This window comes from Mobula hypostoma, chromosome 3, assembly GCF_963921235.1.
Source record: "Mobula hypostoma chromosome 3, sMobHyp1.1, whole genome shotgun sequence".
Classification (NCBI taxonomy): domain Eukaryota; kingdom Metazoa; phylum Chordata; class Chondrichthyes; order Myliobatiformes; family Myliobatidae; genus Mobula; species Mobula hypostoma.
In genome coordinates, this window is record NC_086099.1 from 177,763,438 (window position 1) to 177,789,523 (window position 26,086).

Consider the following 26,086-nt stretch of genomic DNA (forward strand, 5'->3'; position numbering starts at 1 on the left):
GTCAGTTGAATGGGTTGACATGTGTCTGAGTGGCCAAGTGATTAAGGCATCGGTCTAGTGATCTGAAGGTTGCTAGTTCGAGCCTCAGCTGAAGCAGCATGTTGTGTCCTTGAGCAAGGCACTTAACCACACATTCCTCTGCAACGACACCGGTGCCAAGCTGTATTGGCGCAGTGCCCTTCCCTTGGATGATATCGGTGGCATGGAGAGGGGAGACTTGCAGCATGGGCAACTGCTGGTCTTCCATACAACCTTGCCCAGGCCTGAGCCCTGGAAACCTTCCAAGGCACAAGTCCATGGTCTCACGAGTCTAACGGATGCCTATAATAACATGAGAAATATCGGGAACAAGGTTATGAACAGTAATCAATATATGAAACCAAAATATTGTGGTAATTACAGAGACTTGGCTGTCACAAAGGCAGGAATGGCTGCTGAATGTTCCAGGTTTTAGATGTTTGAAGAGGGATAGGAAGAAAGATCAAAGAGGTGGGGCAGTGCCATTGCTAATCAGGGATAGTATCACAGCTATAGAAAGGGAGGGATTGGATACTGAGTCAGTGTGGTTGGAAGTCAGACAAGAAGGGAGCAATAACTCTATTAAGAGTATTCTATAGACAATCCCCCTCCTCCCACTCATTGCAACATAGTTTTACTAGGTGCAGATTGGGAGGCAGATTAGGAAAAACATAAGAATAACATTGTTGTCATAGGTGACTTCAACTTCCCTAATATTGATTGGCACTTCCTTTGTGGAAAAGGTTTGGATGGGATGTTAGGAAGGATGCCTGACACAAAATGCAGTTAGACAGACTACAGGAGAGGCCATACTGGATCTAGTACATACAATGAATCTGGTCAGGTGACTGATCTCTTAGTGGATGCGTATTCTGAAGACAGTGACCGTTATGTTTTGTAACTTCAGAAATTAATGGAAAGAAAAACATGGAGCCAGGAATATGTGTGTTTTCTTTGCATTTTTACTTTAGTGAGGTATGCACATATGATGTGGCGGCGTAATGACGTATGCCATTCATGTACTTTTATAATGAATTATGTGAACAAACAAAGATAAAATAGCCAGTGTGCTAGATCACATGGAAACTGAAAGAATTCTTCCTAAGTCTGAGTGGAGCAATGATAGGCTTACCTTTGGAGTAGCACCTGTACCTGCACTGTGGCAGAAAGCTCTGGACCAGGTACTGCAAGGCTGGTTAGGCACTCAGTGTTACCTGGATGACATCATTGTTACTGGTGAGGATGACAATGAACATCTCCAAAATCTCAAAACAGTAATAAAAAGATTAAAAGATTATGCACTCAGAGAAAAGGAACTTCCTGAAAAATTTACAGAAGTGGACATATTTCTCTCCCTAATAAAAATCAAAAGTTTGCCTATTACAGCAGAAGTGATCCAAATGGAAACCAAAAAAGACTCCATGCTTTCTCAAGTCTACATGGCAACCCAAAATGACTAGAATGTGCAGCAGAAACTCCAGTTTTGCCCTTTAACCAGCATCAAGATGAACTTTCCCTTGACAGGGTTGCCTTACATGGGGATTGAGAGTTGTTGCATCATCCAAGCTGAGAGCTCACGTATGAGGAGCTACATGCAGGTCATCTAAGCATGGTCAAAATGAAAGTGTCATCTCAAAGTTTTGTCTGGTGGCCTGGGATAGATCAGCATATCAAACAGCTTGCCATGCTCTGTTGGGGATGCTAAGACTTCCAGAAGTTGTCAAGGTCAGTGCATCTCCATCCCTGGGAACGGCCTGCGTTGTCCTGGCAGAGAATTCATGTGGACTTTGCCAGACCATTCATGGGCACACATTTCTTGGTGGTAGTGGATGCAGCTACAAAGTGGCCAGATGTGCTGCCAATGGCCTTCACTACAGCCTCGCACCCTGTTGAGGTGTTGAGAAGCCTCTTCTCCAGGACTGGTGTTCCAGAACACTTAGTCCATGACAATGGTTCACAGTTTGCTGTGGAGCAGTTTCAGTCATTCCTGAAAACGAATGGAATAAGACATGTTACATCTGCACCGTACCACCGAGCTACAAATGGCTTTCTGAAAATGTTTGTCCAGAGTTTAAAGAACGCACTGCGAGCACTGCTAGCAGAACACACTGCACTGACACTGAATCAGAAGCTCACCAATTTCCTCCTTGTAGCACACACTTCACAACCAACAAGTCATCAGCTATGTAGTTCCTAAGTCATCCCTTGTGCACACACTTGGATCTGCTCAAACCCAATCTGCGAAGGAGTATGCCAGACAAACAGCTGAGACAAATTGAGGACTCCTCAAACAAGGAGGTTTGATGTTTCACTCCTGGACAAGCAGTCCTGGTGAAGGACTACAGAGCTGATCAAAAGTGGGTACTTGGCAAGTCTAAAGTCAGAACTGGACCACTCTCCTACATAGTAGAGATTGCGTCTGATGTCATCTCGAGATGACACACATAGATCAGTTAAGGAGAGCAGAGTCAATTCTTGGAGAAGAAAGGTGTCCAGGACTGACAGAACCTCTAGTCCCTGAGCCAATTTCTAGAACCACCTTGGAAGAGGCCCCAAAACCTGAGATTGTTTCATAGCCACAAGTCTCTGCTGCCAAGCGCAGTGACCACCCCCCCCCCAACCCAACCCCGTCAGGAAAAATGATATCCATCAAGGGTAAGAAACCCTCCACAGCAATTAGATCTTTGGTTCTGAATGGAACAATTTAGAATTTATTATGCTGTCGATGTCTTATATAGTATACTGTGTATATAGTTGAGATGCATTCTGTATTGAGTTGGAGTTTATAGACAAGTAGGGAGGGGTGTTGTGTCAGTAATATTTCAGTAATATTGTAAATGTGTTGTTTGATTAAACATTTGTTGTTGTTTACATAATTTATTATGGGTTATTTGTAAAAGTACATGAATGGCATACATCATTATGCCACCATGACATGTGCGTGCCTCGCTAAAAGTAAAAATGAAGTACACTCGTTTATCTCTGGACTCCCCGTGTTTATCTTTCAATCAGTTTTGGAATTACAAAACATCACGAGACAGGGCTCTTGAGAGTTATGAGGTAGGCAAGAAGGAGTTTAAGAAAGGACATAGCAGAGCTAGAAGGGGACCTGAGAAGGCCTTAGTGAGTAGGATTAAGGAAAACCATAAGGTATTCTGCACGTATCTACAGACAGGAGGATGACTAGAGTGAGGATAGAACTAATCAGGGATAAAAGATGAGATATCTGGCGGGAGCTGGTGGGAGTAACATCCTTAATGAATACTTCGCTTCAGTATTCACCCATGAGAAGGACCTTGACAATGGTGAGTACAGTGTAGAACAGGCTGATATGCTGGAGCTTTTCTATTTTTAAAAAGAGGATGTGCTCAAACTTTTGAAAAAATATGAGCATAGACAGGATGTACCCCATGTTACTATGGGAAATGAAGGGAAAGATTGCTATGCCTTTGGTGATGATCTTTACATCCTCACTGGCCATAGGAGTAGTAGCAGAAGTTTGGATGGCAGCAAGTGTTATGCCTTTCTTCTAGAGGTAGTCTTGGGAGTTTTCTTCTAGGGGTAATCCTGGGAATTATAGATCAGTGAGTTTTACATCAGTGGTTGGCAAACTATTGCGAAGGATTCTTAAGGGCACGATTTATGAGTATTTGGAGAAGTATAGTTTGATTAGGGATCATCAGCATGAGTTTGTGAGGGGCAGGTCGTACCTCACAAGCCTTGACTGTATTTGTTGTGGTATTGACAAAACAATTTGATGAAGATAGAATAGATTTTAGTAAGGCATTTGATAATTTCCCCATGGTAGGCCTATTTAGAATGTCAGGGAGCATAAGATCTAAGGGAACCTGACTGCGTGGATTCAGAACTGGCTTTCCCACAGAAGGCAGAGGGTGGAAGCAGATGGAGCATATTTGGCCTAGAGGACAGTGACCAATGGTGTTCCTCATGGATTTGTTCTGGGACCCCTGCTCTTGGTGATTTTTACAAATGACTTTATGAGGAAGTGGAAGGGTGAGTTAATAAGTTTGCAGATGACATGAAGGTTGCTGGTGTTATAGATAGTGGAGAAAGTTGCTGTAGGTTACAGTAGGATGTTGACAGGATGCAGAGCTAAGCTGAGAAGAGGCAGATGGAGTTCAGTCCTGAAAAGTGTGAAGTGATACACTTCAGAAATTCAAACTTGCAGGCAGAGTACAAGGTTAATGATAGGATTTCTTAGCAGTGTGGAGGAACAGAGGGGTCTTTGGGTCCAACTCCACAGATCCCTCAAAAATGCCCCACAAGAATGTGTATGGTACGTTGGGGGACTGAGTTCAAGAGCCACAATGGAGTGTTGCAACTGTATAAAGCCAGAGTTACTCCACACTTGGAGTATTGTGTTTAGTTTAGTTCTGGTTGCCCCATTATAGGGAGGATGTGGAAATTTTAAAGAAGGTGCAGAAGAGACTTGCCAGGATGCAGCCTGGATTAGAGAGCATTTCTTATGAGAGGCTGATTGAACCAGGGTTTTTCTCTGGAACAAAGGAAGATGAGAGCTGACTTGATAGATGTGTATAATATAATAAGTGGTAAATATAGACTGGACAACCACTGCCCTTTCCCAGGGTGGAAATGGCTTATTCAAGAGGGCATAATTTTAAGATTTTTGGAGGAAAGTATAAAGTCGGATGTCAGAGGTGAAGAGGTAAGTGGGTGGAGCACACTGCCAGGGGTTGGGGAGATTTAAGAGACTCTTAGATAGCTACATAGCTGAAAGATAAATGCAGGGCTAGGTGTGAGGCAAGGGTTAGATTGATCTTAGTGTAAGTCAAAAGGTCAGCACAACATCGTGGGCCAAAGCATCTGCCCTTTTTTGTACTGTTCTATGTGCTGTGTAAAAGTAGGCCACATGCAATTGGAGCCAAAATACTGGCATGCATGGAGGATTGGTCAATGAATGAAAAGCAGGGACTGGGAATGATCAAGGTTGGGAAATTGCGGCAAGATGTGTTTTGCAGGATCAGTACTGGGACCCTACCCGTTCACGATGATTTGGACAAGGGAATCATATATTTGCTGATCATACAGAATTGGTGAGGAAATGGTAATTGGAATATAATGTGGAAAAACCTAATGTTATCCAGTTTGATAGAAAAGTGGAGTTTTTTTATTGTTAAGAGGTTGAAAGACTTTGATGTTTAGAGATCTGGCTTCCCCTCTAAACACCCAGAACCACTGGTTAATGTGTAAGTACAGCATAACATTAAGAAAGGAAGCAAAATATTGACCTTCAATTATATTGAAACAAAGGGTAAAAATACAAAAATAGCAATGGTTTACTGCAATGTTATGAAGACCTGGAATATTTCATACAGAGCAGTTTACCCCACAAATAGAAAGATACATTATGTGCAGGCTAGCAGGTTGATCGTATTTTCTCTGTCCCTCCTTTCTTAAGAATTTGGGTCACACCCTTTCTCTGTAGGAACCTTTGGAATTCTGGAACATGATAACCAAATCATTCACTCTATTTAAACCCCTGGGAGTAGATTATCAAATCGTTAGTATTTATCAGTGTTCAGGCTTGTTAATTTTGCTAGTGGTTGTTTTTTTCACTTAAATTAAATTTCTTTCTCGGTCTTCCAGTAAGTCCAGGGAGATTTATTTTGGGCTTTGGCATTACGGATAAATGTATCTGTTTAGTTCCTCTGATTTCCTTAATTCCTAAGGGACCTACATTTGCACTCACTAACCTTTTCAGTTTGACTCATGTATAGAAGTTTTGCTTCCGAATGGTTTATTCTTTTTATCAATTTCTCAGTCTGCCTTTTCTGAATTTTAAAACACTCTCAAACTTCAGGTGTACCACTTTTCTGGAAACTTTACAAACCTTTCCGATATTTGATTATCTTTTAAAATTTTTTTTTCTTGTTCTGTTTTATTCTTTTTAAGAAATGTTTTTTTGCAGATCATGTAATTAATTTAAATTGCTGTCCATTGCCTATCCTCTATGATTTCATTAATTCATAAGAGACCTACATTGGCACTCACTAACCTTTTCAGTTTAATATAGTTTCCACAAACCTACCTGTCACACATTACCTATGTAGTGTTCTTTTTTCAGATTAAAAGCCCCAAATTCTGATTGACCTTCATCATTTTGAACTTAGTGTAAAATTCTTTGGACCTTCACAAGAATTTATCCTTTCTCAGAGCACAGTCATAGTTACAAAAGAAAAGATTGCTCTGTTTCCCTTGCTTGTGATTCAATGAAGTTCTACTATCAGGTTACTATCCCATGGAGCAGGGGTTCCCAACATTTTTCATATCAGTGAGACTTACCATTAAACGGGGGATCTGTGGACCCCAGGTTTGGAACCCTTGCCATTGAGAAATAGAAGGATTTAACCTAGAAGCAGGCCTTAGGCCAACAGTGTCTGCACTATCAACCATATTCATTCTTTTTTAACCCATTCGGTTCTCCCCACATTCCCATAAATTCTGCCCAGTTTTTATTCCTTCTGCCTCCGAATCCACCAATCACCTTGTGTTCCTTTTTCAACGTCCCCATCTCTTGTCTTTTTAGTAGCCATTTCTCCTCTCCACTCTCTGTCCTGGTGCAAGATTTCAACCCAAGATGTTGGCAACTCTTCTCCCCACAGAAATGCTGCTCAACCCACTGAGTTCTTCCAGCAGATTGCTTGATGAGTTATTGATATTGTCTACGTTTCGGATGTGCCTACATTTTTTAACACTGTGGATTTCAACATTGCTCTTGACAAAATTCAGCACTTGCAGTCAAGTCAGTTAATTAAAAGTAAATGAGGCGCAAGAGAAAGTATCTCATTGGATCCATAATATACAGTATATATTGAATTAAATTTGTATCATACATTCTTAAACATCAGCATTTTATGACATCTAGTTATTTGTAGGTCTCCAAATGTCTAACATTAAGTTATGCTGCATAAATAGCATCATTAACACACTCTTAGGGAAAAGCCACCTCTCATGGGAAATGTTATCCACTAGGAAAAAGAATACAGCAAAGAAACAATGACAGAAAGCATTAAAGAGAACAATGCTTATTGTGGCGAGAAACCCAAGTCTGTCACTATAAATAGTGGATTAAAATGTAAACACTATATCAGAAAGAAAGTGGTGCAGAGATCAATAAGGTGCATTGCCCGTATTCTGTTCTTGCATGTTGACAATGATTGAAGTTTTTGTTCTATGTTCCAACTATTTGGTAGTTTCAAAGATAATGGGATTTTGTGGCATGACTTACGATCAAGATCAATGTATTACACGGTTATGAATCAGTTCTACTTTATTATGCGGGTTTCTCAGCTGCGGTACAAAGACAAATAATCGAGTTCCATTTATTGCTTTGAGTATTGCACAAAGAATCTTAAGTGAATTGACTTATAACTAAGTTAAAGGATGCTGTAAATTATTACATAAAGTCAAATGCAATGCAGAATTTCATTCTTCACAACAATCTTTCCGATGATCAGAACTTTTTCTTTCTTTCAGTTGACTGCAACTGTGAAGATAAATGGGCTGGATGCATAATGGATGATCCTGGGTAGGAAATTGTATATACTTGAATTCTTATATTGCCTATACTTGAATTTTTCAGCAGGTAGTGACCATTGTAGTGTGACTGCTGTCAAAAGTCATCACATTTCTAGCATGAAAAGTAGCAGAAAAACTTAATGTATTTGACGAACTTAGGCATTAGAAACACTTTGCAGCCAAAGAACTGCTTTTGATATGTAAGCATTGGTATAGAGACTGCAGCAACAATCTTAAAAGGTCCCACAAGCAGCAACACTGTAATAACAATATAATCTGCCTTTTCATGTTTTGGGGAGAGAAATATTAGTCAGGAAGAATTCCCATTTTATTTAAAGTAGGCCCTTGGGATCCTTGAGAATGTACTCTTGAGGGAGAAGATGACTTAAAATCTCATGACGACATGTCCACAACCCTAAATGCTGGGTTGAGAAGAAAAGCCTAAACTACGTGCCCAAGATGCTTGAGTGGGACCACAGTCTTATGACTAGGAGGGACAGCACAGCCCACTAATGCACAGCTGACAGTATGATTTGGTTTCATACAGATCCAGGTTTTGAAAGTTCCCTCTGATTACTTCATTTGCAGCTGTATCACTTGGCTCTGGAATTGGTGGACGTGAATGAAAGTCTGACCTGCAGTTGTGAAATACCTGAGAATATTTTTGTTAAATAAATATCCTATAGAAATTTAGTTGTTATTGTTATCAAAGCATTTGAAGTATATTAGAAAAATTATAAGATAGTGTCCTTTTATGTCTGAAAACAACCTGTGTGAGACTAATACCCTGAATTCTCTTAATTTTTAAAAATCTGCAGGCCTCTGTCCTGAATCTACTCACCAACTAGTCTTCAATAGTCTACTTTGAAAGATAGATCTGAAGATATATTACCCTTTGGGTAAAGGAATTTCTCAAATCAGTCCTGAATGGCCAGCCATTTACTTTGAGGCCTTGACTCTTGGTTCTTGACACCCTAGCCTAGAAAAATATCATCACTACATCTATCTTTTAAGAGGGTCTTTTAAGAGCCTCTTCAGTAGGTACATGGGGCTTAGAAAAATAGAAGTCTATGTGCTAGGGAAATTCTAGGCAGTGTCTAGAATAGGTTACATGGTTGGTACAACATTGTGGGCTGAAGGGCCTGTAATATGCTGTAGAGTTCTAAGTTCTATCTTGAGAAGCTCTATAAGAATTTTGTACTCTGTGTGTCAACAACATTATGTTTTATTCCTCCCAACTTTACGTAGACCCAGCCTGCTTAGTATTTCTTCACAGGATAATTATTCCATCCCAGGAATCAAAGGCTCTACAACTCCTGTTCTCAATATTATTTTTTACTTATTTATCTATATTATGTTTTACTTTCCGTATTAGCACAATTTATTGTCCTTTTCACATTTGTTGACTAGTGGTATTCCCAATCTGTTTTAGGACCCATATTCTTTTTACGTCATATGTTACTGATTTGGATGATGGGATTGATGGTTTTGTTGCAAAGTTTGCAGATGATACAAAGATAGGTGGAGGGGCAGGTAGTTTTGAGGAAGTAGAGAGACTACAGAAGGACTTAGGCATATTAGGAGAATGGGCAAAGAAGTGGCAGATGTGATACAGTGTTGGGAAATCTGTGGTCATGAACCTTGGTAGTAGAAATGAAAAGGTTGGTAGTAGAAATGAAAGGGTTGACTATTTTCTAAATGGAGAGAAAATACAACAAAAGTTGAGGCACAAAGGACTTGGGAGTACTTGTGCAGAATTCCCTAAAGGTTAATTTGCAGGTTTGAGTCTGTGGTGAGGCAGGCAAATTCAGTGTTAGCATTTATTTCAAGAGGACTAAAATATGAAAGCAAGGATGTAATAATGAGATTTTATAAAGCACTGGTGAGGCCTCGCTTGGAGTATTGTCAGCAGTTTTGGGCCCCTTATCTTAGAAAGGATGTGTTGAAACTAGAGTGGTTCAAAGGAAGTTCACAACAATGATTCCAGGTTTGAATGGCTTACCATATGAAGAGCGTTTGATAGCTCTGGCCTGTATTCACTAGAGTTCAGAAGAATTAATTGAAACCTATTGAATGGTGAAAGGCCTTAATAGAGTGGATGTGGAGAGGATGTTCCCTTGGTGGGAGAGTCTGACACCAGAGGATACAGCTTCAGAATAGAGGAGTGTCCTTGTAGAACAGAGATGAGAGGAATTTCTTTAGCCAGAAAGTGGTGAATATGTTGAATTCTTTGCCACAGGCAGCTGTGGAGGTCAAGTCTGTATGTATATTTAAGGCAGAGGTTGATAGATTCTTGATCAGTCAGGGCTTGAAGGGATATGTGGAGAAGGCTGGAGATTGGGGCTGAGAGGAAAAATGGATCAGCCATGATGAAATAGCAGAGCGGACTCAACGGGGCAAATGGCCTAATTCTGCTCCTATATCTTATGGTCTTATGTTCTTATTCTTTTGTGTTTCTTTGTTTTTATTGTGAATGTCCACAAGAAAATGAATCTTAGGGTAGTATATGATGACGTATGTGTACTTTGATAATAAATTTACTTTGAATTTTTGAATGCACGTCTTCATTGCGTTCTCTCTATTACACGTATACCCTTCATTAGGTAGGGAAACCAGAGTTGTACACAACATTTCCACTGCAGTCTCACCAGTCCCTATAGAATTACAGCACAATTCCTATAGCTTTGAAAATAATCTCTTTGCAGTAATTGCCAACTGAAAAATTGCTTTAATAATAGGGCCTATTGATAGTAATAAGTAATAATGATTTGCATGTAAGGATACCCAAAGCCTGGATGAACACCAACAGCTTTTAGTCTCTTGCTATTTAAAATATTCAGATTTTCTATTTTTTTCTGAAAAAATGATGGCTAAACATATTTCTACACTTAATTCCTACTGCTTTTTTCTCTCTCAATTAGTCTGTCTATATCTAAAATTTTCTACAACCCCTTTCACTTCAGCTGGTTACCAACTTTATACAATTAGTAAACGTGGATATATTGCACTAGATCCTCGCAGGGATATCATTGATATAGATTGTAAATTGCTGGTGCTCCAGTATCATTTACTTACGTGCCCCTCCAGTTATACCAATGCAAATTTATTTGTAAATTCCATTGTTTTATGTCCATTGACCAATTCTTAATCCACATTAGTACATTGTAATTGAACAATTAGCTCTGTTTCTGGTAAGAGTCATAGAGCTATACAGCATGGAAATAGGCTCTTTGACCCAACCAGTCAATGCCAACCAAAGTGCCTAACTCAGCTAGTTCCTTTGGCCTGCCTTATAAATAATCACAGCCTGTCCAGTCTCTTGTACAACTTAAGAAGAAATTAATTGATGCCAATACGTGGATTTCAAATGCTTTGAACCCTCTAGTATTTAATGGATTTTGACAGCCAGATATGGGGAGTACTTTTGCAGATTTCTTTATCAGTTATATGTCTAACTTAATAATCTGAGGCCATGGAAAATAAAAGCATGGGTAAGCCATACAGCCCTTGAATCTGCTCCACCTTTCAGTTAGATCTGTGCTTGTCATTCAATTTCCCAGTGATTCACTTTATGCCCAAAACCCAGTCCTGAATATATTGAATGACTGAGGATCCTTTGCCCTCAGAAGTCAAGAATCCCAAAGATCTTGTGCAAGGCAATTCTTTATTATCACACTCCGACATATTCTACCTGATATCCAAATGCTCTGACTCCTTACTTTTGACTCTTCAGCCTAAGGAAATACTTGGACTCTGTCCTTGTTATCCTCTTATAATCTTAACAGAAAGTCCGAAAAACATTTTGCATTTAAAGCAACATAAATTTGCTTGTTAGGTTTGCTCGCAGGACATATTTTATTCTTGTTGTGTGAGGTAAGCACCAGTAGATGGCGCACCATTCCTGCCCATGTCTCCAAAGTACAGTCATTACTTTCTATTTAATGCTCTAGCTGATGGGAAACTTGAAAGCAAAACTCATCTCCACACAGCCTGTTGTTTGGGCACGAAAGTAAACACCTTCTGGAAAAGGCAATCAAAAAAGGAATGTAGTCTTCTCGAGTGGAGTTTGCATCACAAATGAGTTAGTCTAGAAAATTAGTGAGCGTCCCCAGGAAATCAAAGAACATCGCCCAGCCCTCTGCCTCAGAGTACATCAACATACGGCAGTCATCAATACATCACTCTGTGAGCTACACTGCCGGCCAAGGAGGACTTTCACTCACATATCCACCAGGGAGACAATGAAGCCAGGCTTGGAGTTATAGAATCATACAGCACAGAAATAGGCCATTTGACTTGCCAGTCATCTAGCACCCATTCTGTTTTCAAAAATCTTGCTTAATGGTTTCGGCCAGAAATGTCACCTGTACTCTTTTCCTTAGATGCTGTTTGGCCTGCTGAGTTCCTCCAGCATTTTCTGTGTGTTACTTGGATTTCCAGCATCTGTAGATTTTCTCCTGTTTGTCAAGAGATACAACAGTTAACTGGAAAACAGACACCTGCTATCTACCATATCAATGTCTCTCACAAGTTTACATTGCTCATTACCTCCAGGGAAAAAAATCCAGCCCATCCAATCTCACCATATACAGTAACTCAAGCCTTCCAATCCAAGCTACATCATTATGAATCTTTTCTATACCCTTTCCAGGATAATTACATCTTTCCTGTAAGGCAGAGACCAGAACTACACATTATAGTCCAAATGCAGCCAAACCAACAATATGTACAACTGTAAAAGAACGTGTCAACTCTTGTACTCAGGGTTTCAGCTGATAAAGTGAAGCATGCCATCTGCTATCCTCATCACCCAATCTACATGTGTTTTCATTTTCCCCGAGATCTCTCTGTTCAAAAACTCACTTGTTTCTTTGTTTCTGTGGCATGTTAATGGAGTAACCCTGTGCCTCTGTGGTGAATGGGATGGGCTCCAAGCTCTACATGGAACTTTACAGGTTGGGATTCAGGCTCAGGATTAGAACCTGGACTCTGGTGCTCTTTCAGCATAAGAAACTTCACTCGGGGATTTTGGAATTTTACAGCAAGGGTGACAAGGGAGGACAGAATGCAAATGCGGTTTGCTTTCCTTTTTTCCATAAGTTGCACAAGTTAACAGTTAAATAAGAAGAGTATTAATACAATGAAACAAGTGGAATGCATGACTGAATGGTTCAGTGTTACCATTCCAAGAACGAAACAGACCAGGAGAGTTTATATTTTGGTGAGAGTAGCCAATAGTCAAGTTTATTGTATATACACAAATGCATGTGTGCAACTGTGCAGGTTGGATGCTGGACTTCTCTCTGATCCCTGCCGTTGCTCACGTAGTTTCAGTGCACTGAAAATTTCATTGTGCACGCATATTAACTGCCTGCTGTAGGCTGTGCCATGAAGTTCACTGCAGCATGTGGACCTCCACCCTCTAGAGATCCGGAGCCAGCCCTGTCTGAAGACTACTCTTACAAGAGATGCACCAGGTTCAGTCAATGAGCTATCCTCTGCAATGTACCAGGAGTCATATTCTACCTGGGTTGTGAAAAACAAAGTGAGCTCCTACTCCTCTGCCACTTCCCACTCTTCTTATGATTTGGATATTTCTGAAAGGAGAAACATGCATAGGTGGGATCATTATGGCAGCAGAAAGAGAAGAAAGACCCTCACTGTCTAGACTTAGGGGCCCATCCCACAGCTGGCCAGTAAAAGCCCTCAGTGGGCTCCTGGTTTCTAAGCATTCTAGCCTTGGTATGTTACTTGTATAGTAACTGAGTACACCTGTGCCTAGTTATTCGCAGTATTTAAGCTGTTTGATTTGTGCTGTCCTTTGCTCAGTCTTTGAGTAACACTTATGTTTTCAATAGCAAAGATTTAGGTTATTTGTTTGAGTAAATGGGTCAGTAGGCCCATTGTTGACCTTAGACTGTATGGACTGACATTGGAACAGACGCTGTCAGTGATAAGGCTCCTCGGGAGGTGGATGGATGTGAAACTTACATGGAAGCATCATAACAATAAAATACTTGGGAGATGTACGGTTGTCCTTAATGTGATTCGGTGTTTGGTGGGATATGACTGACGGGCTAAAAGGATATCTGTGATTACTTTGTATTATGCATTGATTAGAGCAGTCTTAGATTATGGCTGTGTTTCATATGGGTCTGTTGCCCCTCAGTTTTGAAATAGCTGGATGTCGTTCAAGCCTAGGATTTACGTCAGTGTTAGGGTATTGTTAGGTCTTCTCCTATTCCTGTTCTGCAGGTGGAAATGGGTCAGAAACCATTGTATTTGCAAAGGTTGCAGATGGCTATGAATTATCGGGTACACCTCACTGGTCAGGATGATCATCCAACTAAGAATATATGGAAAATTTGTTGGGAGCATCGAGATTGCAAGATTTGTAGTTTTGGGTGGAAAGGAAATGATCAGACAGAAAACATGCTCTGGCTATTATGATTTATGCTCCTAGTCTGGCTCTATCCATCACTCCTCCCTGGCAATTTCCTTTACCAACGGCGGATTTGACTCTTCGGGAAAGGCTGTCAGAACATAGCCAGGGTGTATCTGAAAAGGTTGTGGTAACAATAATGCATCATCATTATGATGGAATGATGCAAGTGTTTACAGATGGCTCTAAAGACCCAGTGTCTCATAACACCAGTGCAGCAGTCTTTGTCCCCGAATTTCAGGTGTCAATTAGAAAAAGCTTATCTAATAAACTTTCAGTTTATCTTATTGAAATGGTGGCAATCCTTGCATTGCAGTTGATAGAGAATCTATAGCCCAGCTGTGTTATTGTCTGATTTGATTCTTTCTCTGTATTATGTGGTCTTAAGGGTGGTGTGTCCATTAGTCATCCAGACATTTTGTTGGAAGTTAGATAAACATTATTTCAGCTGCAATATTTAGGAGTGTATGTCTGCTTTTTGTGGATCCCAACTCATGTAGGGGTAGAAGGAAATGAGGTAGTCAATAGGCTGGCTAAACAATCAGTGAAGTCAGTGTTATTGATATTGATATTCCACTAAGTAAGGTGGAGGCAAAGGTTTTAACTAGGAACCACGTTCTCTCAATCTGGCAGGGACTGTGGGGCGCACAATTAAAGAGGAGACGTTTATATAGAATTCAGAAAAAGGCTACTTCACTTTGAAGGAGAGAAGGGCCCAGAAGGGAGGAAGTTATAATTACTCAGCTGAGACTTGGCCATACTGGTTTAATTGCCACATTGTTTAGACTTGGTATACATACTTCAGGTGAACGTGGACAGTGTCAGCTTCAGAGATGGTCTCACATATATATTCGGAATGTCGGGCATATGAGTGGGAGAGGTAGCAGACGCTGGAAAGCAGTAAGACCATAAGACAAAGGAGCAGAAGTCGGCCATTTGGCCCATCGAGTCTGCTCCGCCATTTTATCATGAGCTGATCCATTCTCCTATTTAGTCCCACTCCCCCACCTTCTCACCATAACCTTTGATGCCCTGACTACTCAGATACCTATCAATCTCTGCCTTAAATACACCCAATGACTTGGCCTCCACTGCTGCCCGTGGCAACAAATTCCATAGATTCACTACTCTCTGACTAAAAAAATTTCTTCACATTTCTGTTCTGAATGGGCGCCCTTCAATCCTTAAGTCATGCCCTCTCGTACTAGACTCCCCCATCATGGGAAACAACTTTGCCACATCCACTCTGTCCATGCCTTTCAACATTCGAAATGTTTCTATGAGGTCTCCCCTCATTCTTCTAAACTCCAAGGAATAGAGTCCAAGAGCGGACAAATGTTCTTCATATGTTAACCCTCTCATTCCCGGAATCATTCTAGTGAATCTTCTCTGTACCCTCTGCAACGTCAGTACATCCTTTCTTAAATAAGGAGACCAAAACTGCCCACGGTACTCCAAGTGAGGTCTCACCAGTGCCTTACAGAGCCTCAACATCACATCCCTGCTCCTATACTCTATACCTCTAGAAATGAATGCCAGCATTGCATTCGCCTTCTTCACTACTGACTCAACCTGGAGGTTAACTTTAAGGGTATCCTGCACGAGGACTCCCAAGTCCCATTGCATCTCAGAACTTTGAATTCTTTCCCCATTTAAATAATAGTCTGCCCGTTTATTACTTCTGCCAAAGTGCATAACCATACACTTTCCAACATCGTACTACATTTGCCACTTCTCTGCCCATTCTTCCAATCTATCCAAGTCTCTCTGCAGACTCTCCGTTTCCTCAGCATTACCGGTCCCTCCACCTATCTTCATATCATCAGCAAACTTAGCCACAAAGCCATCTATTCCACAATCCAAATCGTTGATGTACAATGTAAAAAGAAGCGGCCCCAACACGGACCCCTGTGGAACACCACTGGTAACCGGCAGCCAACCAGAATAGGATCCCTTTATTACCACTCTCTGTTTCCTGCCAATCAGCCAATGCTCTATCCACGTATGTAACTTTCCCGTAATTCCTTGGGCTCTTATCTTGTTAAGTAGCCTCATGTGCGGCACCTTGTCAAAGGTCTTCGGAAATCCAAATATACAACATCCACTGCATCTCCCTGTGTAGCCTGCTGGTAATTTCCTCAAAAAATTGTAATAGGTTTGTCAGGCAGGATTTTCCTTTAAAGAACCCATGCTGAGTTTTGCCTATCTTGTCATATGCCTCCAGGTACTCTGTAACCTCATCCTTGACAATCGACTCCAACAACTTCCCAACCACCGATCTCAAGCTAACAGGTCTATAATTTCCTTTTTGCTTCCTTGTCCCCTTCTTAAATAGCGGAGTGACATTTGCAATCTTCCAGTCCTCCGGAACCATGCCAGAATCTATCGACTTTTGAAAGATCATCGCTAATGCCTCCGCAATCTCCACAGCTACTTCCTTCAGAACACGTGGGTGCATTCCATCTGGTCCAGGAGATTTATCTAGCTTTAGACTATTCAGCTTCCTGCGTACTTTCTCTGTCGTAATTGTGACTGCACACATTTCTCTTCCCTGCCACCCTTGAGTGTCCGGTATACTGCTGATGTCTTCCTCAGTGAAGACTGATGCAAAATACTTGTTCAGTTCCTCTGCCATCTCATTATCTCCCATTACAATTTCTCCAGCATCATTTTCTATCGGTCCTATAGCTACTCTCACCTGTCTTTTACTCTTTATATACTTGAAAAAGCTTTTAGTATCCTCTTTGATATTATTTGCTAGCTTCCTTTCATAGTTAATCTTTTCCCTCTTAATGACCTTCTTGGTTTCCTTTTGTAAGGTTTTAAAAACTTCCCAATCCTCTGTCTTCCCACTAATTTTTGCTTCCTTGTATGCCCTCTCCTTTGCTTTAACTTTGGCTTTGACTTCTCTTGTCAACCACGGTTGCATCCTTTTTCCACTTGAAAATTTTTTCTTTTTTGGAATATACCTGTCTTGCACCTTCCTCATTTCTCACATAAACTCCAGCCACCGCTGCTCTGCTGTCTTTCCCGCTAGTGTCCCTTTCCAGTCAACTTTGGCCAGTTCCTCTCTCATGCCACTGTAATTTCCTTTACTCCACTGAAGTACCGACACATCAGATTTCGGCTTCTCTTTTTCAAATTTTGCAGTGAATTCAATCATGTTATGATCACTGTCTCCTAAGGGTTCCTTCACCTCAATCTCTCTAATCACCTCCGGTTCATTACACAATACCCAATCCAGTACTGCCGATCCCCTAGTGGGCTCAACAACAAGCTGTTCTAAAAAACCATTCTACATTCTACAAATTCTCTCTTTTGAGATCCAGTGCCGACCTGATTTTCCCAATCGACTCGCATGTTAAAATCCCCCACAATTATCATAACACTGCCCTTCTGACAAGCCTTTTCTATTTCCAGTTGTAATTTGTAGTCCACATCCCTGCAGCTGTTTGGAGGCCTATAAGTAACTGCCATCAGGGTCCTTTTACTCCTGCTATTTCTTAGCTCAACCCATAAAGATTCTGCACCTTCCGATCCTATATCACCTCTCTCTAATGATTTAGTATCATTTCTTACCAATAAAGCCACGCCTCCCCCTCTGCCTACCTTCCTATCCTTCCGATACACTGTGTATCCTTGGACGTTCAGCTCCCAGAGACATGCATCCTTTAGCCAGATCTCAGTGATGGCCACAATATCATACCTGCCTATCTGTTGCTGTATGACAAGATCATCCACCTTATTCCTTATGCTGCGTGCATTTAAGTACAGCACCTTAAGACCAGTATTTGATACTTTTTGCTTTGATTTCACTGCAACTTTATTGCACTGCAACTCATCCCAATGGCTACAAATTTGCCCCATCACCTGCCTGTCTATCCTGACGTCTTTACTGCTCACTATCTTAGATTTATTTCTGTTTTCCCCTTCCTCCGCTCTGTCATTCCGGTTCCCATCCCCCTGCCAAATTAGTTTAAACCCTCCCTAACAGCTCTATTAAACTTTCCCGCCAGGATATTGGTCCCCTTCGGGTTTGGACAGTATTGTCACTTTGGATAGTTTGGTGGCGTATGAGCAAGAAGAACAAAAGAAACACAAGTCTTGATACTTGTTGGACTGTTTAATACAATTTAAGTCAATAGCATTGGGTATTTATTTAATTATTTAGTTATTATTGTCATTGTTAGTAGTATTATTTCAACTTGAGCTGGTGGTGGTGGGTGTCAGGATCACTGTCCTGAATCCTCCTCACGCTCCAGCTCAGTAGGTGGTGGTAATGCACCTTTTTAATTGGTCTGCCAACCACCAATAAAAAGCAATAGAAAAAGAGCCAATACTGATAATGTGCCTATGTTGTAAACCAGTGCTGTATTCCTTTCAAGTGTTTCTTGCCCTTGCTTTGCTAGTTTTGTATTTTAGACCAGTTTTATTTTAGAACTTTGGATTCAGTCTGTTGTGTTTTTTGGAATCGCTTGCTTGCTCCTTTTTGACTCCTGCTTTTGTAAAATTGAAAAAAAAAGCCTGGCGTTCTGATTTGGATTATTGCCTTTGTTTTGGAACTGTGCTGCAAAGACAAAGTATCCAGCAAAGTACCTGTCTGAATTTTCTTTCTGGCCTCCTGTATGATCTCTGCATCCGGGTTCATTTCTCACGCACTTCCTTGGGTACAGTGGTAGAGTTCTGGACTGCCACGCTGAAGACCAAGGTTCAAGCCCTAATAGGCTTGATACTCACCTCCTGCAGGTTTTAAAAAGAAAAGGAGTTATGATGTGAGACAGAGGATTTTCTGTCAAGATAATGTCATCCTCTACAGTTGCTTTGTCAATATTCTCCTACCCTTAGGCAGGAGGTACGGGAGCTTTAGGTCCCACACTACAGGTTCATGAACACTTATCACCCTATAGACATCAGGCTCCTGAACTAACACAGAAAGCTTCAGTCACCTCAACACTGAACTGATTCCACAACCTACACACTCACTTTCAAGGCACCGCAACTCATACAGTATTCTTGGTATTATTTATTTACTTACAGAATTTGTCTTCTTTTGCATGTTGGTTGTTTGTCAGTCTTTCTTTATGTATAGATTTTCATAATCTCTATTGTATATATTTTCCTGTAAATGCCTGCAAGAGGATGAATCTGAAGGTAATATTTGGTGACATTAGAACATTAGAAAGCTTTTGACAAGAACAGGCCATTCTGCCCAACAAAGCATGCCAAGTTCCTATTCACCAAGTGTGTTGAAATAACTATCAAATTTAGATTTAGAAGTTTCTCAGGTACTACTCTCAACTACACAACTAGGTAGTTTGTTCCATGTGTCCACAACTCACTGTGTAAAGAAATGCTCCCTGATGTCAGTCTGAAATCCCCCTTAACCGATCTCCACCTATGGCCCTGGGTCCTTGATGATGGATTATTATTTTTTTAAATTTTTTAATTCAATTTTCAAATTTAATTACATAGAATAATATCTACCCTCCCCCCTCCCCTTAACCCTTCCCCCCGTAACATACCTCTACCTAAAAAAAGAAGGGAAAAAAACAGAAAAAAAAGAAAGAAAGAAGTGGTAACTGGCATCCACTTTACTTCTACCCTTAATGATTTTGAACACTTCTGTCATGTCCCCTCTCATTCTAAGTCTACTTAGGTAAAAAGATTTAATACTTTCAATCTTCCTTCATACCTGGAATGAGTCTAGTCACCCTTCTCTAGACTCTCTTTGGTGCCTTCACATCCCTCACACAATATGGAGACCAAAATTGTACACAGTATTCAATATGTGACCTCACAAGTGCATTATACAGTTTAAAGAGAATACCTCATGACTTGAACTCCACTGAGAGATTTCTTTAGCCCAAGGTTCTATTAGCGTTCCTAATCACTTCTGTGCATTGTCTAGATGTTGGTGGTCAGTCTAGCAGGATGTTCAAATCCTTCTCATACAGTACACTTTCTAACTGAAGACCACCCCATTATATATTTATATCTAATATTTCTACTTCCTATATGTAATACTTTACAGTAAATTTCATCTACTGTTCATCTGTCCATGTCTGGATTTAGTTTAGATCTAACTGTATTGATTTTGCTGTCTGAATGTTATCACCCCTTTCCCCCTAATCTTGTGTCATCAGCAAACTTTACTAGTTTATTTGTTTTGCGCCTATCCATATCATCAATCTAAATAAGAAACAGCAGTGGCCCCAAAAGCTGATCCTTGTGGAACCCCACTTTTAACATCTTCTTGATGTGAAAATTATCCTCTCACCATAACTCATTATTTTGTATTTTTGAGCCAATTCTGCACCCATTTGCACACGTTATCCTGAATCCCTCCCTCCTGTAATTGGATTATGTACCTTGATAATGAATTTACTTTGATGTTGAATATTGGCCATTCTGTTTATGTAGAGAACCACCTGTTCACAGGACCATGCCTGGCCCTGGCCCTGCCTGTTAGATACGAGTAGCCCTGACTATGCCCCACCTATTTCTGCAGGAGTGGGAGGTGCAGACATTCAATAATTTTGGGTGATATTACTGTTAAGGTTAAACAGCAGGAAGTATATGGAAGGTGTGAGATGTACAGATGCATCAACTTACTGTATGAGGGTATAGAAGTTGTTGGTAGGTGAGCAGTTGGAGAGGGGGGTGAAGTGGAACAAAAATCTGAGCCAAGTGGATATGGCAGCTGAAGGTGGGATCGGAAAGCTTGACCATGTATCCAAATCTTGACCCAGACCCTCAGGCTTGATCGCCCTGCTTATTTCCTCCCTAAAACTTCACACCAAGTTGTGGGCACCTTTTGGAAATGCACATTCATATAGCCATCTGGAATATATGCACACTGTAGTCATCTTGATGCAGTAAGAGAGGTAAAGGACTTATTTCGGGACAGTGTTGTCCAACCTTTTAGGATCATTCTTGCAACATGCTACATAGTTTCTTCCTATATTACATACGAACCATGGAATAAAAGGAGGAGGAGGTGTGTTCACAACACATAAAGAACAGAAGATTACTTATCTCCATGACTACCTCCACTGATATACCTATGCACCAAGAAAAACAGCGTGCTCGACTCTCTGTGTAGATGAAAGTGCCTGAGCTCTTAGATGAGTGCTTGAGTAACCCTGTTCTTCAGCAGCTTTGTGAACATGAGCTCTTTGCAAGAGCCAAATACTCTGTCATTATTATTATTCTGCGTATTACTTTAATTACTATGATAGGGCATCCTTTGATCTGTCGCACTGAAGTGAAGCCAGATTTAGAAAGCGAACAGCAAAGAGTTACATGCACTTGGCGAAATAAAAATTTCACATACCCTTTCTGAAATATAAGAGGCAACATCCTTGCCAATCATACTTTTGCAGGCAGATGCCCCTAATTTGAGTAGTGGGGATTGGCAACTTCAGCATTTGTCTCACATGTCTTACACACAGAGCCCTGGCCATATCACCCACTGCACCCTACAATGTTACGGGATATAGTGTAAGTGACACAAAGCTTGATGGCAATATTCATACAAGGGACAACTAAAGATTTAGCCTCTATCATGGAGGTAATGGAGCAGATCTTGTACTCTGAATTTTTAAAATTCAGAAGTAGTAATTAATCCAGCTGAGGTACATTGCCGTGCACAGTTACACTGGGCTGTGCCTGCATGCCACAACAGAATTCTGTCTGGCAGAGCAGAACTGGTCTCAAGCACCCACCCTCCATGGGACACATGGAAGGAGGCATGAAAACAAATCTGTACATTGTGCCAATATTTCTGATGGTGCAATTGTTTGTAAAATCAGTAGATTCAGATCTCTCTCCTCGCCGTGAACAACCATCAAGTCAAATGATGCTACATGATCACATTTCTTGGGCTATGAATTCCGTTTCATAGGGTTCAGCTATCAGGTCCATTTGGAAGATTGTTAGGTTGGGACTGAGAAGATGATGAGGCATGCAGGTATGTGATGAGAGGATGAGGGTTGCCTCAGTGATGCTGTGTGTGTGTGTGTGTGTGTGTGTGTGTGTGTGTGTGTTGGGAGCAGAGTGCTGAAGGAGGACCAAGTAAGTGAACAACTGCTTACCTTACAAAAGACTTAGCGAGATTAGGATTACAGCACAGCTCGGAGGTTTTCTCGGGCATAAGACCTGTATCTCAGACTATACATCCTTGAGGGACTCTTGGAGTACTTGGGCAATACTTTGCTAATTAAACTGCATAAAGTTTAATCTGTATCTGAAGTTCAAAGTAAATGTATTATCAAAGTACATAAATCAGCATATACCTGTACAACCCTGAGATTCATTTTCTTGTAGGCAATCACAGTAAATACATGAAAGACAACAGAATAAATGAAAGACCGCACTTAATAGGACAGACAAGAAACCAATGTGCAAAATTAATAAACTGTGCAAATACAAAGAGAAAGAAAAAAATAATTAATAAATAAACAATAAGTATTGAGAACATCAAATGGAGTCTCGGGAACAGTTCCGTGATGGGGCGAGTGAAGTTATCCTATCTGGTTTAAGAGCCTGATGGTTGAGGGATAATAATTGTTCCTGAATCTGATGGTATGTATTATATGCTGTTGGGCACTGTGCATCTTCAGGGTCCATTGAGCATTAGTGCTTCAGAAACATGGAAGTCCGGGAACAAAAATTGAGAACTTCGTGCAACTCTTAAGTTCAAACTTTCAATTGTGGTGAATTATTTTCATTGAAAGTTGATTGTATAATTGATGAAAGCAGGGTACAACATAACACAACTGCCTTGCTGCATTCACATCAGGAGTGTGCTCCAGGTGAATTGATAAAAGAGCCTAATATTTTATATAGGATTCATGCAGGGATAAAGGCTGGTCAAAGCAGTGCAGCGATTAGAGTCACATCTAATCATTATTTACTTGTTGCTTTGGGAGTGCTTCACTCCAGCACAACATAGAATATGAGGTTGCATCGTTCTGAAATGGATTGTATGTTTGGCAATTGTTAGTGTGATTATGCTGTTTTTATGAGCACATGGCACTCCAATCAATCTGCAACAACAAAAAATGTTAACGAAGTACATTTGAATATAAAAAAAATCCTGAAATGCGAATTCATGTGTCACAATTTTATTTATGTAATAATCATTTATGAATTAAGCAGGGCTGATTTTCTAATTTGCTTAATCAGTAATTATAATTAAGAATTTTTTTGGCATATAATTAACATATGAACAAAATTGTTTAATATGGCATTGCCTAGTTTTTAAAAATCCTTTCATTTTACTTGTAAATGGAATTATGCAATCAATTCATTAACATCCTATTCATAATCACACAACTTACCCGCTCCAGAATTTCAAGATAGAAATTGAATTACCACGGGCTATATCACAGAGAAAGCCTATTTGACCCAAGAATTCAGGACAGAATTAAATCTACACATCAGCCACCTTGTCTAGACTCCCATTTGATCTTCTCATAATATCAGTTATCCAATATAATTTTCTAGAAGGTTTGAAGGTCTATACTACAGCAGTTTCTTTCAACAGAGAAGTTTATGGTTTTAGCAATATTGCTTGTCACTGTTTGAAAAGGCAGTTGAATCATGAGTCATATTTTACTCTCAACACACATCAAAGTTGCTGGTGAACGCAGCAGGCCGGGCAGCATCTCTAGGAAGAGGTACAGTCGATGTTTCAGGCCGAGACCCTTCGTCAGGAAGTCGACTGTACCTCTTCCTAGAGATGCTGCCTGGCCTGCTGCGTTCACCAGCAACTTTGATGTGTGTTGCTTGAATTTCCAGCATCTGCAGAATTCCTGTTGTTTTCATATTTTACTCTATCAGGATCCCTTAATGTATTTGGATATTCAGTAATTTACAGAATGTGGCCAGTATTTATTGTCCATCTGTAGTAACAGGTGAGACTGTGGTAATGAATCATCTTCTTGAATTGCTGCAGTTCTTCTGACACAGGTACTCCCATAGTATTGTTCAGTGACAAGCTGAAGGGACTTTGATATATTTCCAAATTAGGATAAAGTACAACTTGGAGGGAAAAGTATTGTCCTTGTCGTCCTCAATATTGGAGGTCATGGGCTTTTAGAGCTACTGAGACAAAAAAATGCAGTGTGTTTTTTTTGTAAATAGAACACTTTGTAACATCAGTGGAGGAAGTGAATATTTAGGGTCAAGAAGCATGCAAGCAGATCGCCTTAGCCTGCATAGTTTCTTGATGTTATTAGATGTATATTCAGCCATTTTTGGACCTAACTATTTCCAGTGAAAGTCCCACAATTAAATTATTCTTCCCAGATTATATTGCATTCAAGGTTGAAAAGAAATGAATCTAGCTTCAAATTACTAAATATAATCAGCATAACTATTTAATTTGTTCATAGAGCCAGAGTTATGGAGTCCATCAAGACCCCATTTACACCAATCCTGTAATAAACCCATTTTTTTCATTCTCCCCACATTCCTACGGTCAATCACTCACCTGAACACAGGATCAAATCAATCTACCAGCTAGTGCACTCTTGGAAGTTGGAGAAAACCAAATGTTACAAAGGAAACCCATGCAGTCATAAGCAGTAACTTCAAAACATTAAACTAATTCAAAGGAAGACACAGAAGTCCAAAATGCGGGTGTAACTTCATCTCTACTTTTAAGCGAGGCGCATATGATGATGTATACAACTAATGTATTTATACATATAAACCATAATGAATTATTTAAACAAACAAGATCATATATATACGAGATTGCTCAAATATTATTGAAACACTAAATATACAACACTCCTCCCTGCTTAGCGACAAACTTCAACTCAAAAGAGAATGCATCTCAACAAGATACACAGTATATAATACAATTCTTATTTACAGACATCCACGGCGTAGTAAGTTTTAAATGGTCCCATTCAGGCTTAATAATTTAATTGCTGTGGAGGCTTTCTTACTCTTGTGGGATAACATCCTTCCTGACAAGGGGGATTACTGTCCTTGACAGGTGATACTTGTGGCTGTGAAACAGTCTCAGGTTCTGGGACCTCCTCTGTGGTGATTGTAGGAGTTGACTTTGACACTGCAGGAAGTGGTTCTGATAGCCGTAGCGAACTTTTCATTCTACCAATTGAATCTACTTTCCTCAACTGATCGATATGTCATCTTCAGTTGATATCAAACACAACTTCCATTTTGTAGGAGACTCACTTTCATTCTAAATGCTATTTGCTTCCTTTTATTTATTTGCATGATTTGTTTTCTTTCTCACTCTGCTCATTGGGTGTATCCTGGTCTTTTTTTTATGGGCTCTTTTGGGTTTCTTTGTTTTGTGGCTGCCTGTAAGGAGACGAATCTCAAGGTTGTACAATGTATACATACTTTGATAATAAATGTACTTTAAACTTTTAGAATGTAATATAAACTCCACACAGACAGCATCCAGGATCAGGTTTGGAACTGAGACTCTGGTACTGTTTCAGCATAATGAGTTTTGATGTTTTGGAATTTTATAACAGGAGTGACAATAGGGGAGGCAAAATGCAGAAACAGATTCCCATCTTTTTACCCATTAGTTAAAAAGTTACGCAAATACATAGTTAAATAATAATATTAATGAGATGAAACAAGTGGAATATAGTTTTGAATAGCTTAGTGCTGTCATTCCAAGTAATTTAGACAACCCCTAGAGGGTTGACATTGTGAGTGAGTGGAGTTAGTAGTCAATAATCAAGTTTATTGTATATGCACCGGTGCATTGAAAAACTTATTGGCAATAGCATCACAGGCACATAGCATCATATAAGCAGTATTCACAAGAAGAACATAATTTAAACATAAATTATACCCAATTTTTACAAGAAAGAACACAATTAGAACAAAAGAAACATAAAGTGCTCTTCTGACTAAAGATTCTCAACCCCCACAGTGAGTCAATTAACATAAGAACAAATTTAAATTTTCCAAGTCTTCAGGTATCTAATGGCCTAGATACATTTGGAATCATTTACCCAAGGGAATACATTATTCTCTTTTAACTTGATTTAAATTGAATAAATGGGACTT

At 40.1% G+C, this 26,086-nt stretch overlaps 1 protein-coding gene across 9 annotated transcripts in view; it reads left to right on the forward strand.

Annotated features, from left to right (window-relative positions):
* Positions 1 to 26,086, forward strand: part of adam22 (ADAM metallopeptidase domain 22) — a 356,035-nt gene that overhangs the window by 211,706 nt on the left and 118,243 nt on the right. For all 9 annotated transcript variants that reach the window (XM_063044159.1, XM_063044161.1, XM_063044160.1 and 6 more), the window contains exon 14: positions 7,537 to 7,588. In XM_063044159.1, coding sequence (XP_062900229.1) covers positions 7,537 to 7,588 — 52 coding nt within the window. The remainder of the gene's footprint in view (positions 1 to 7,536; positions 7,589 to 26,086) is intronic.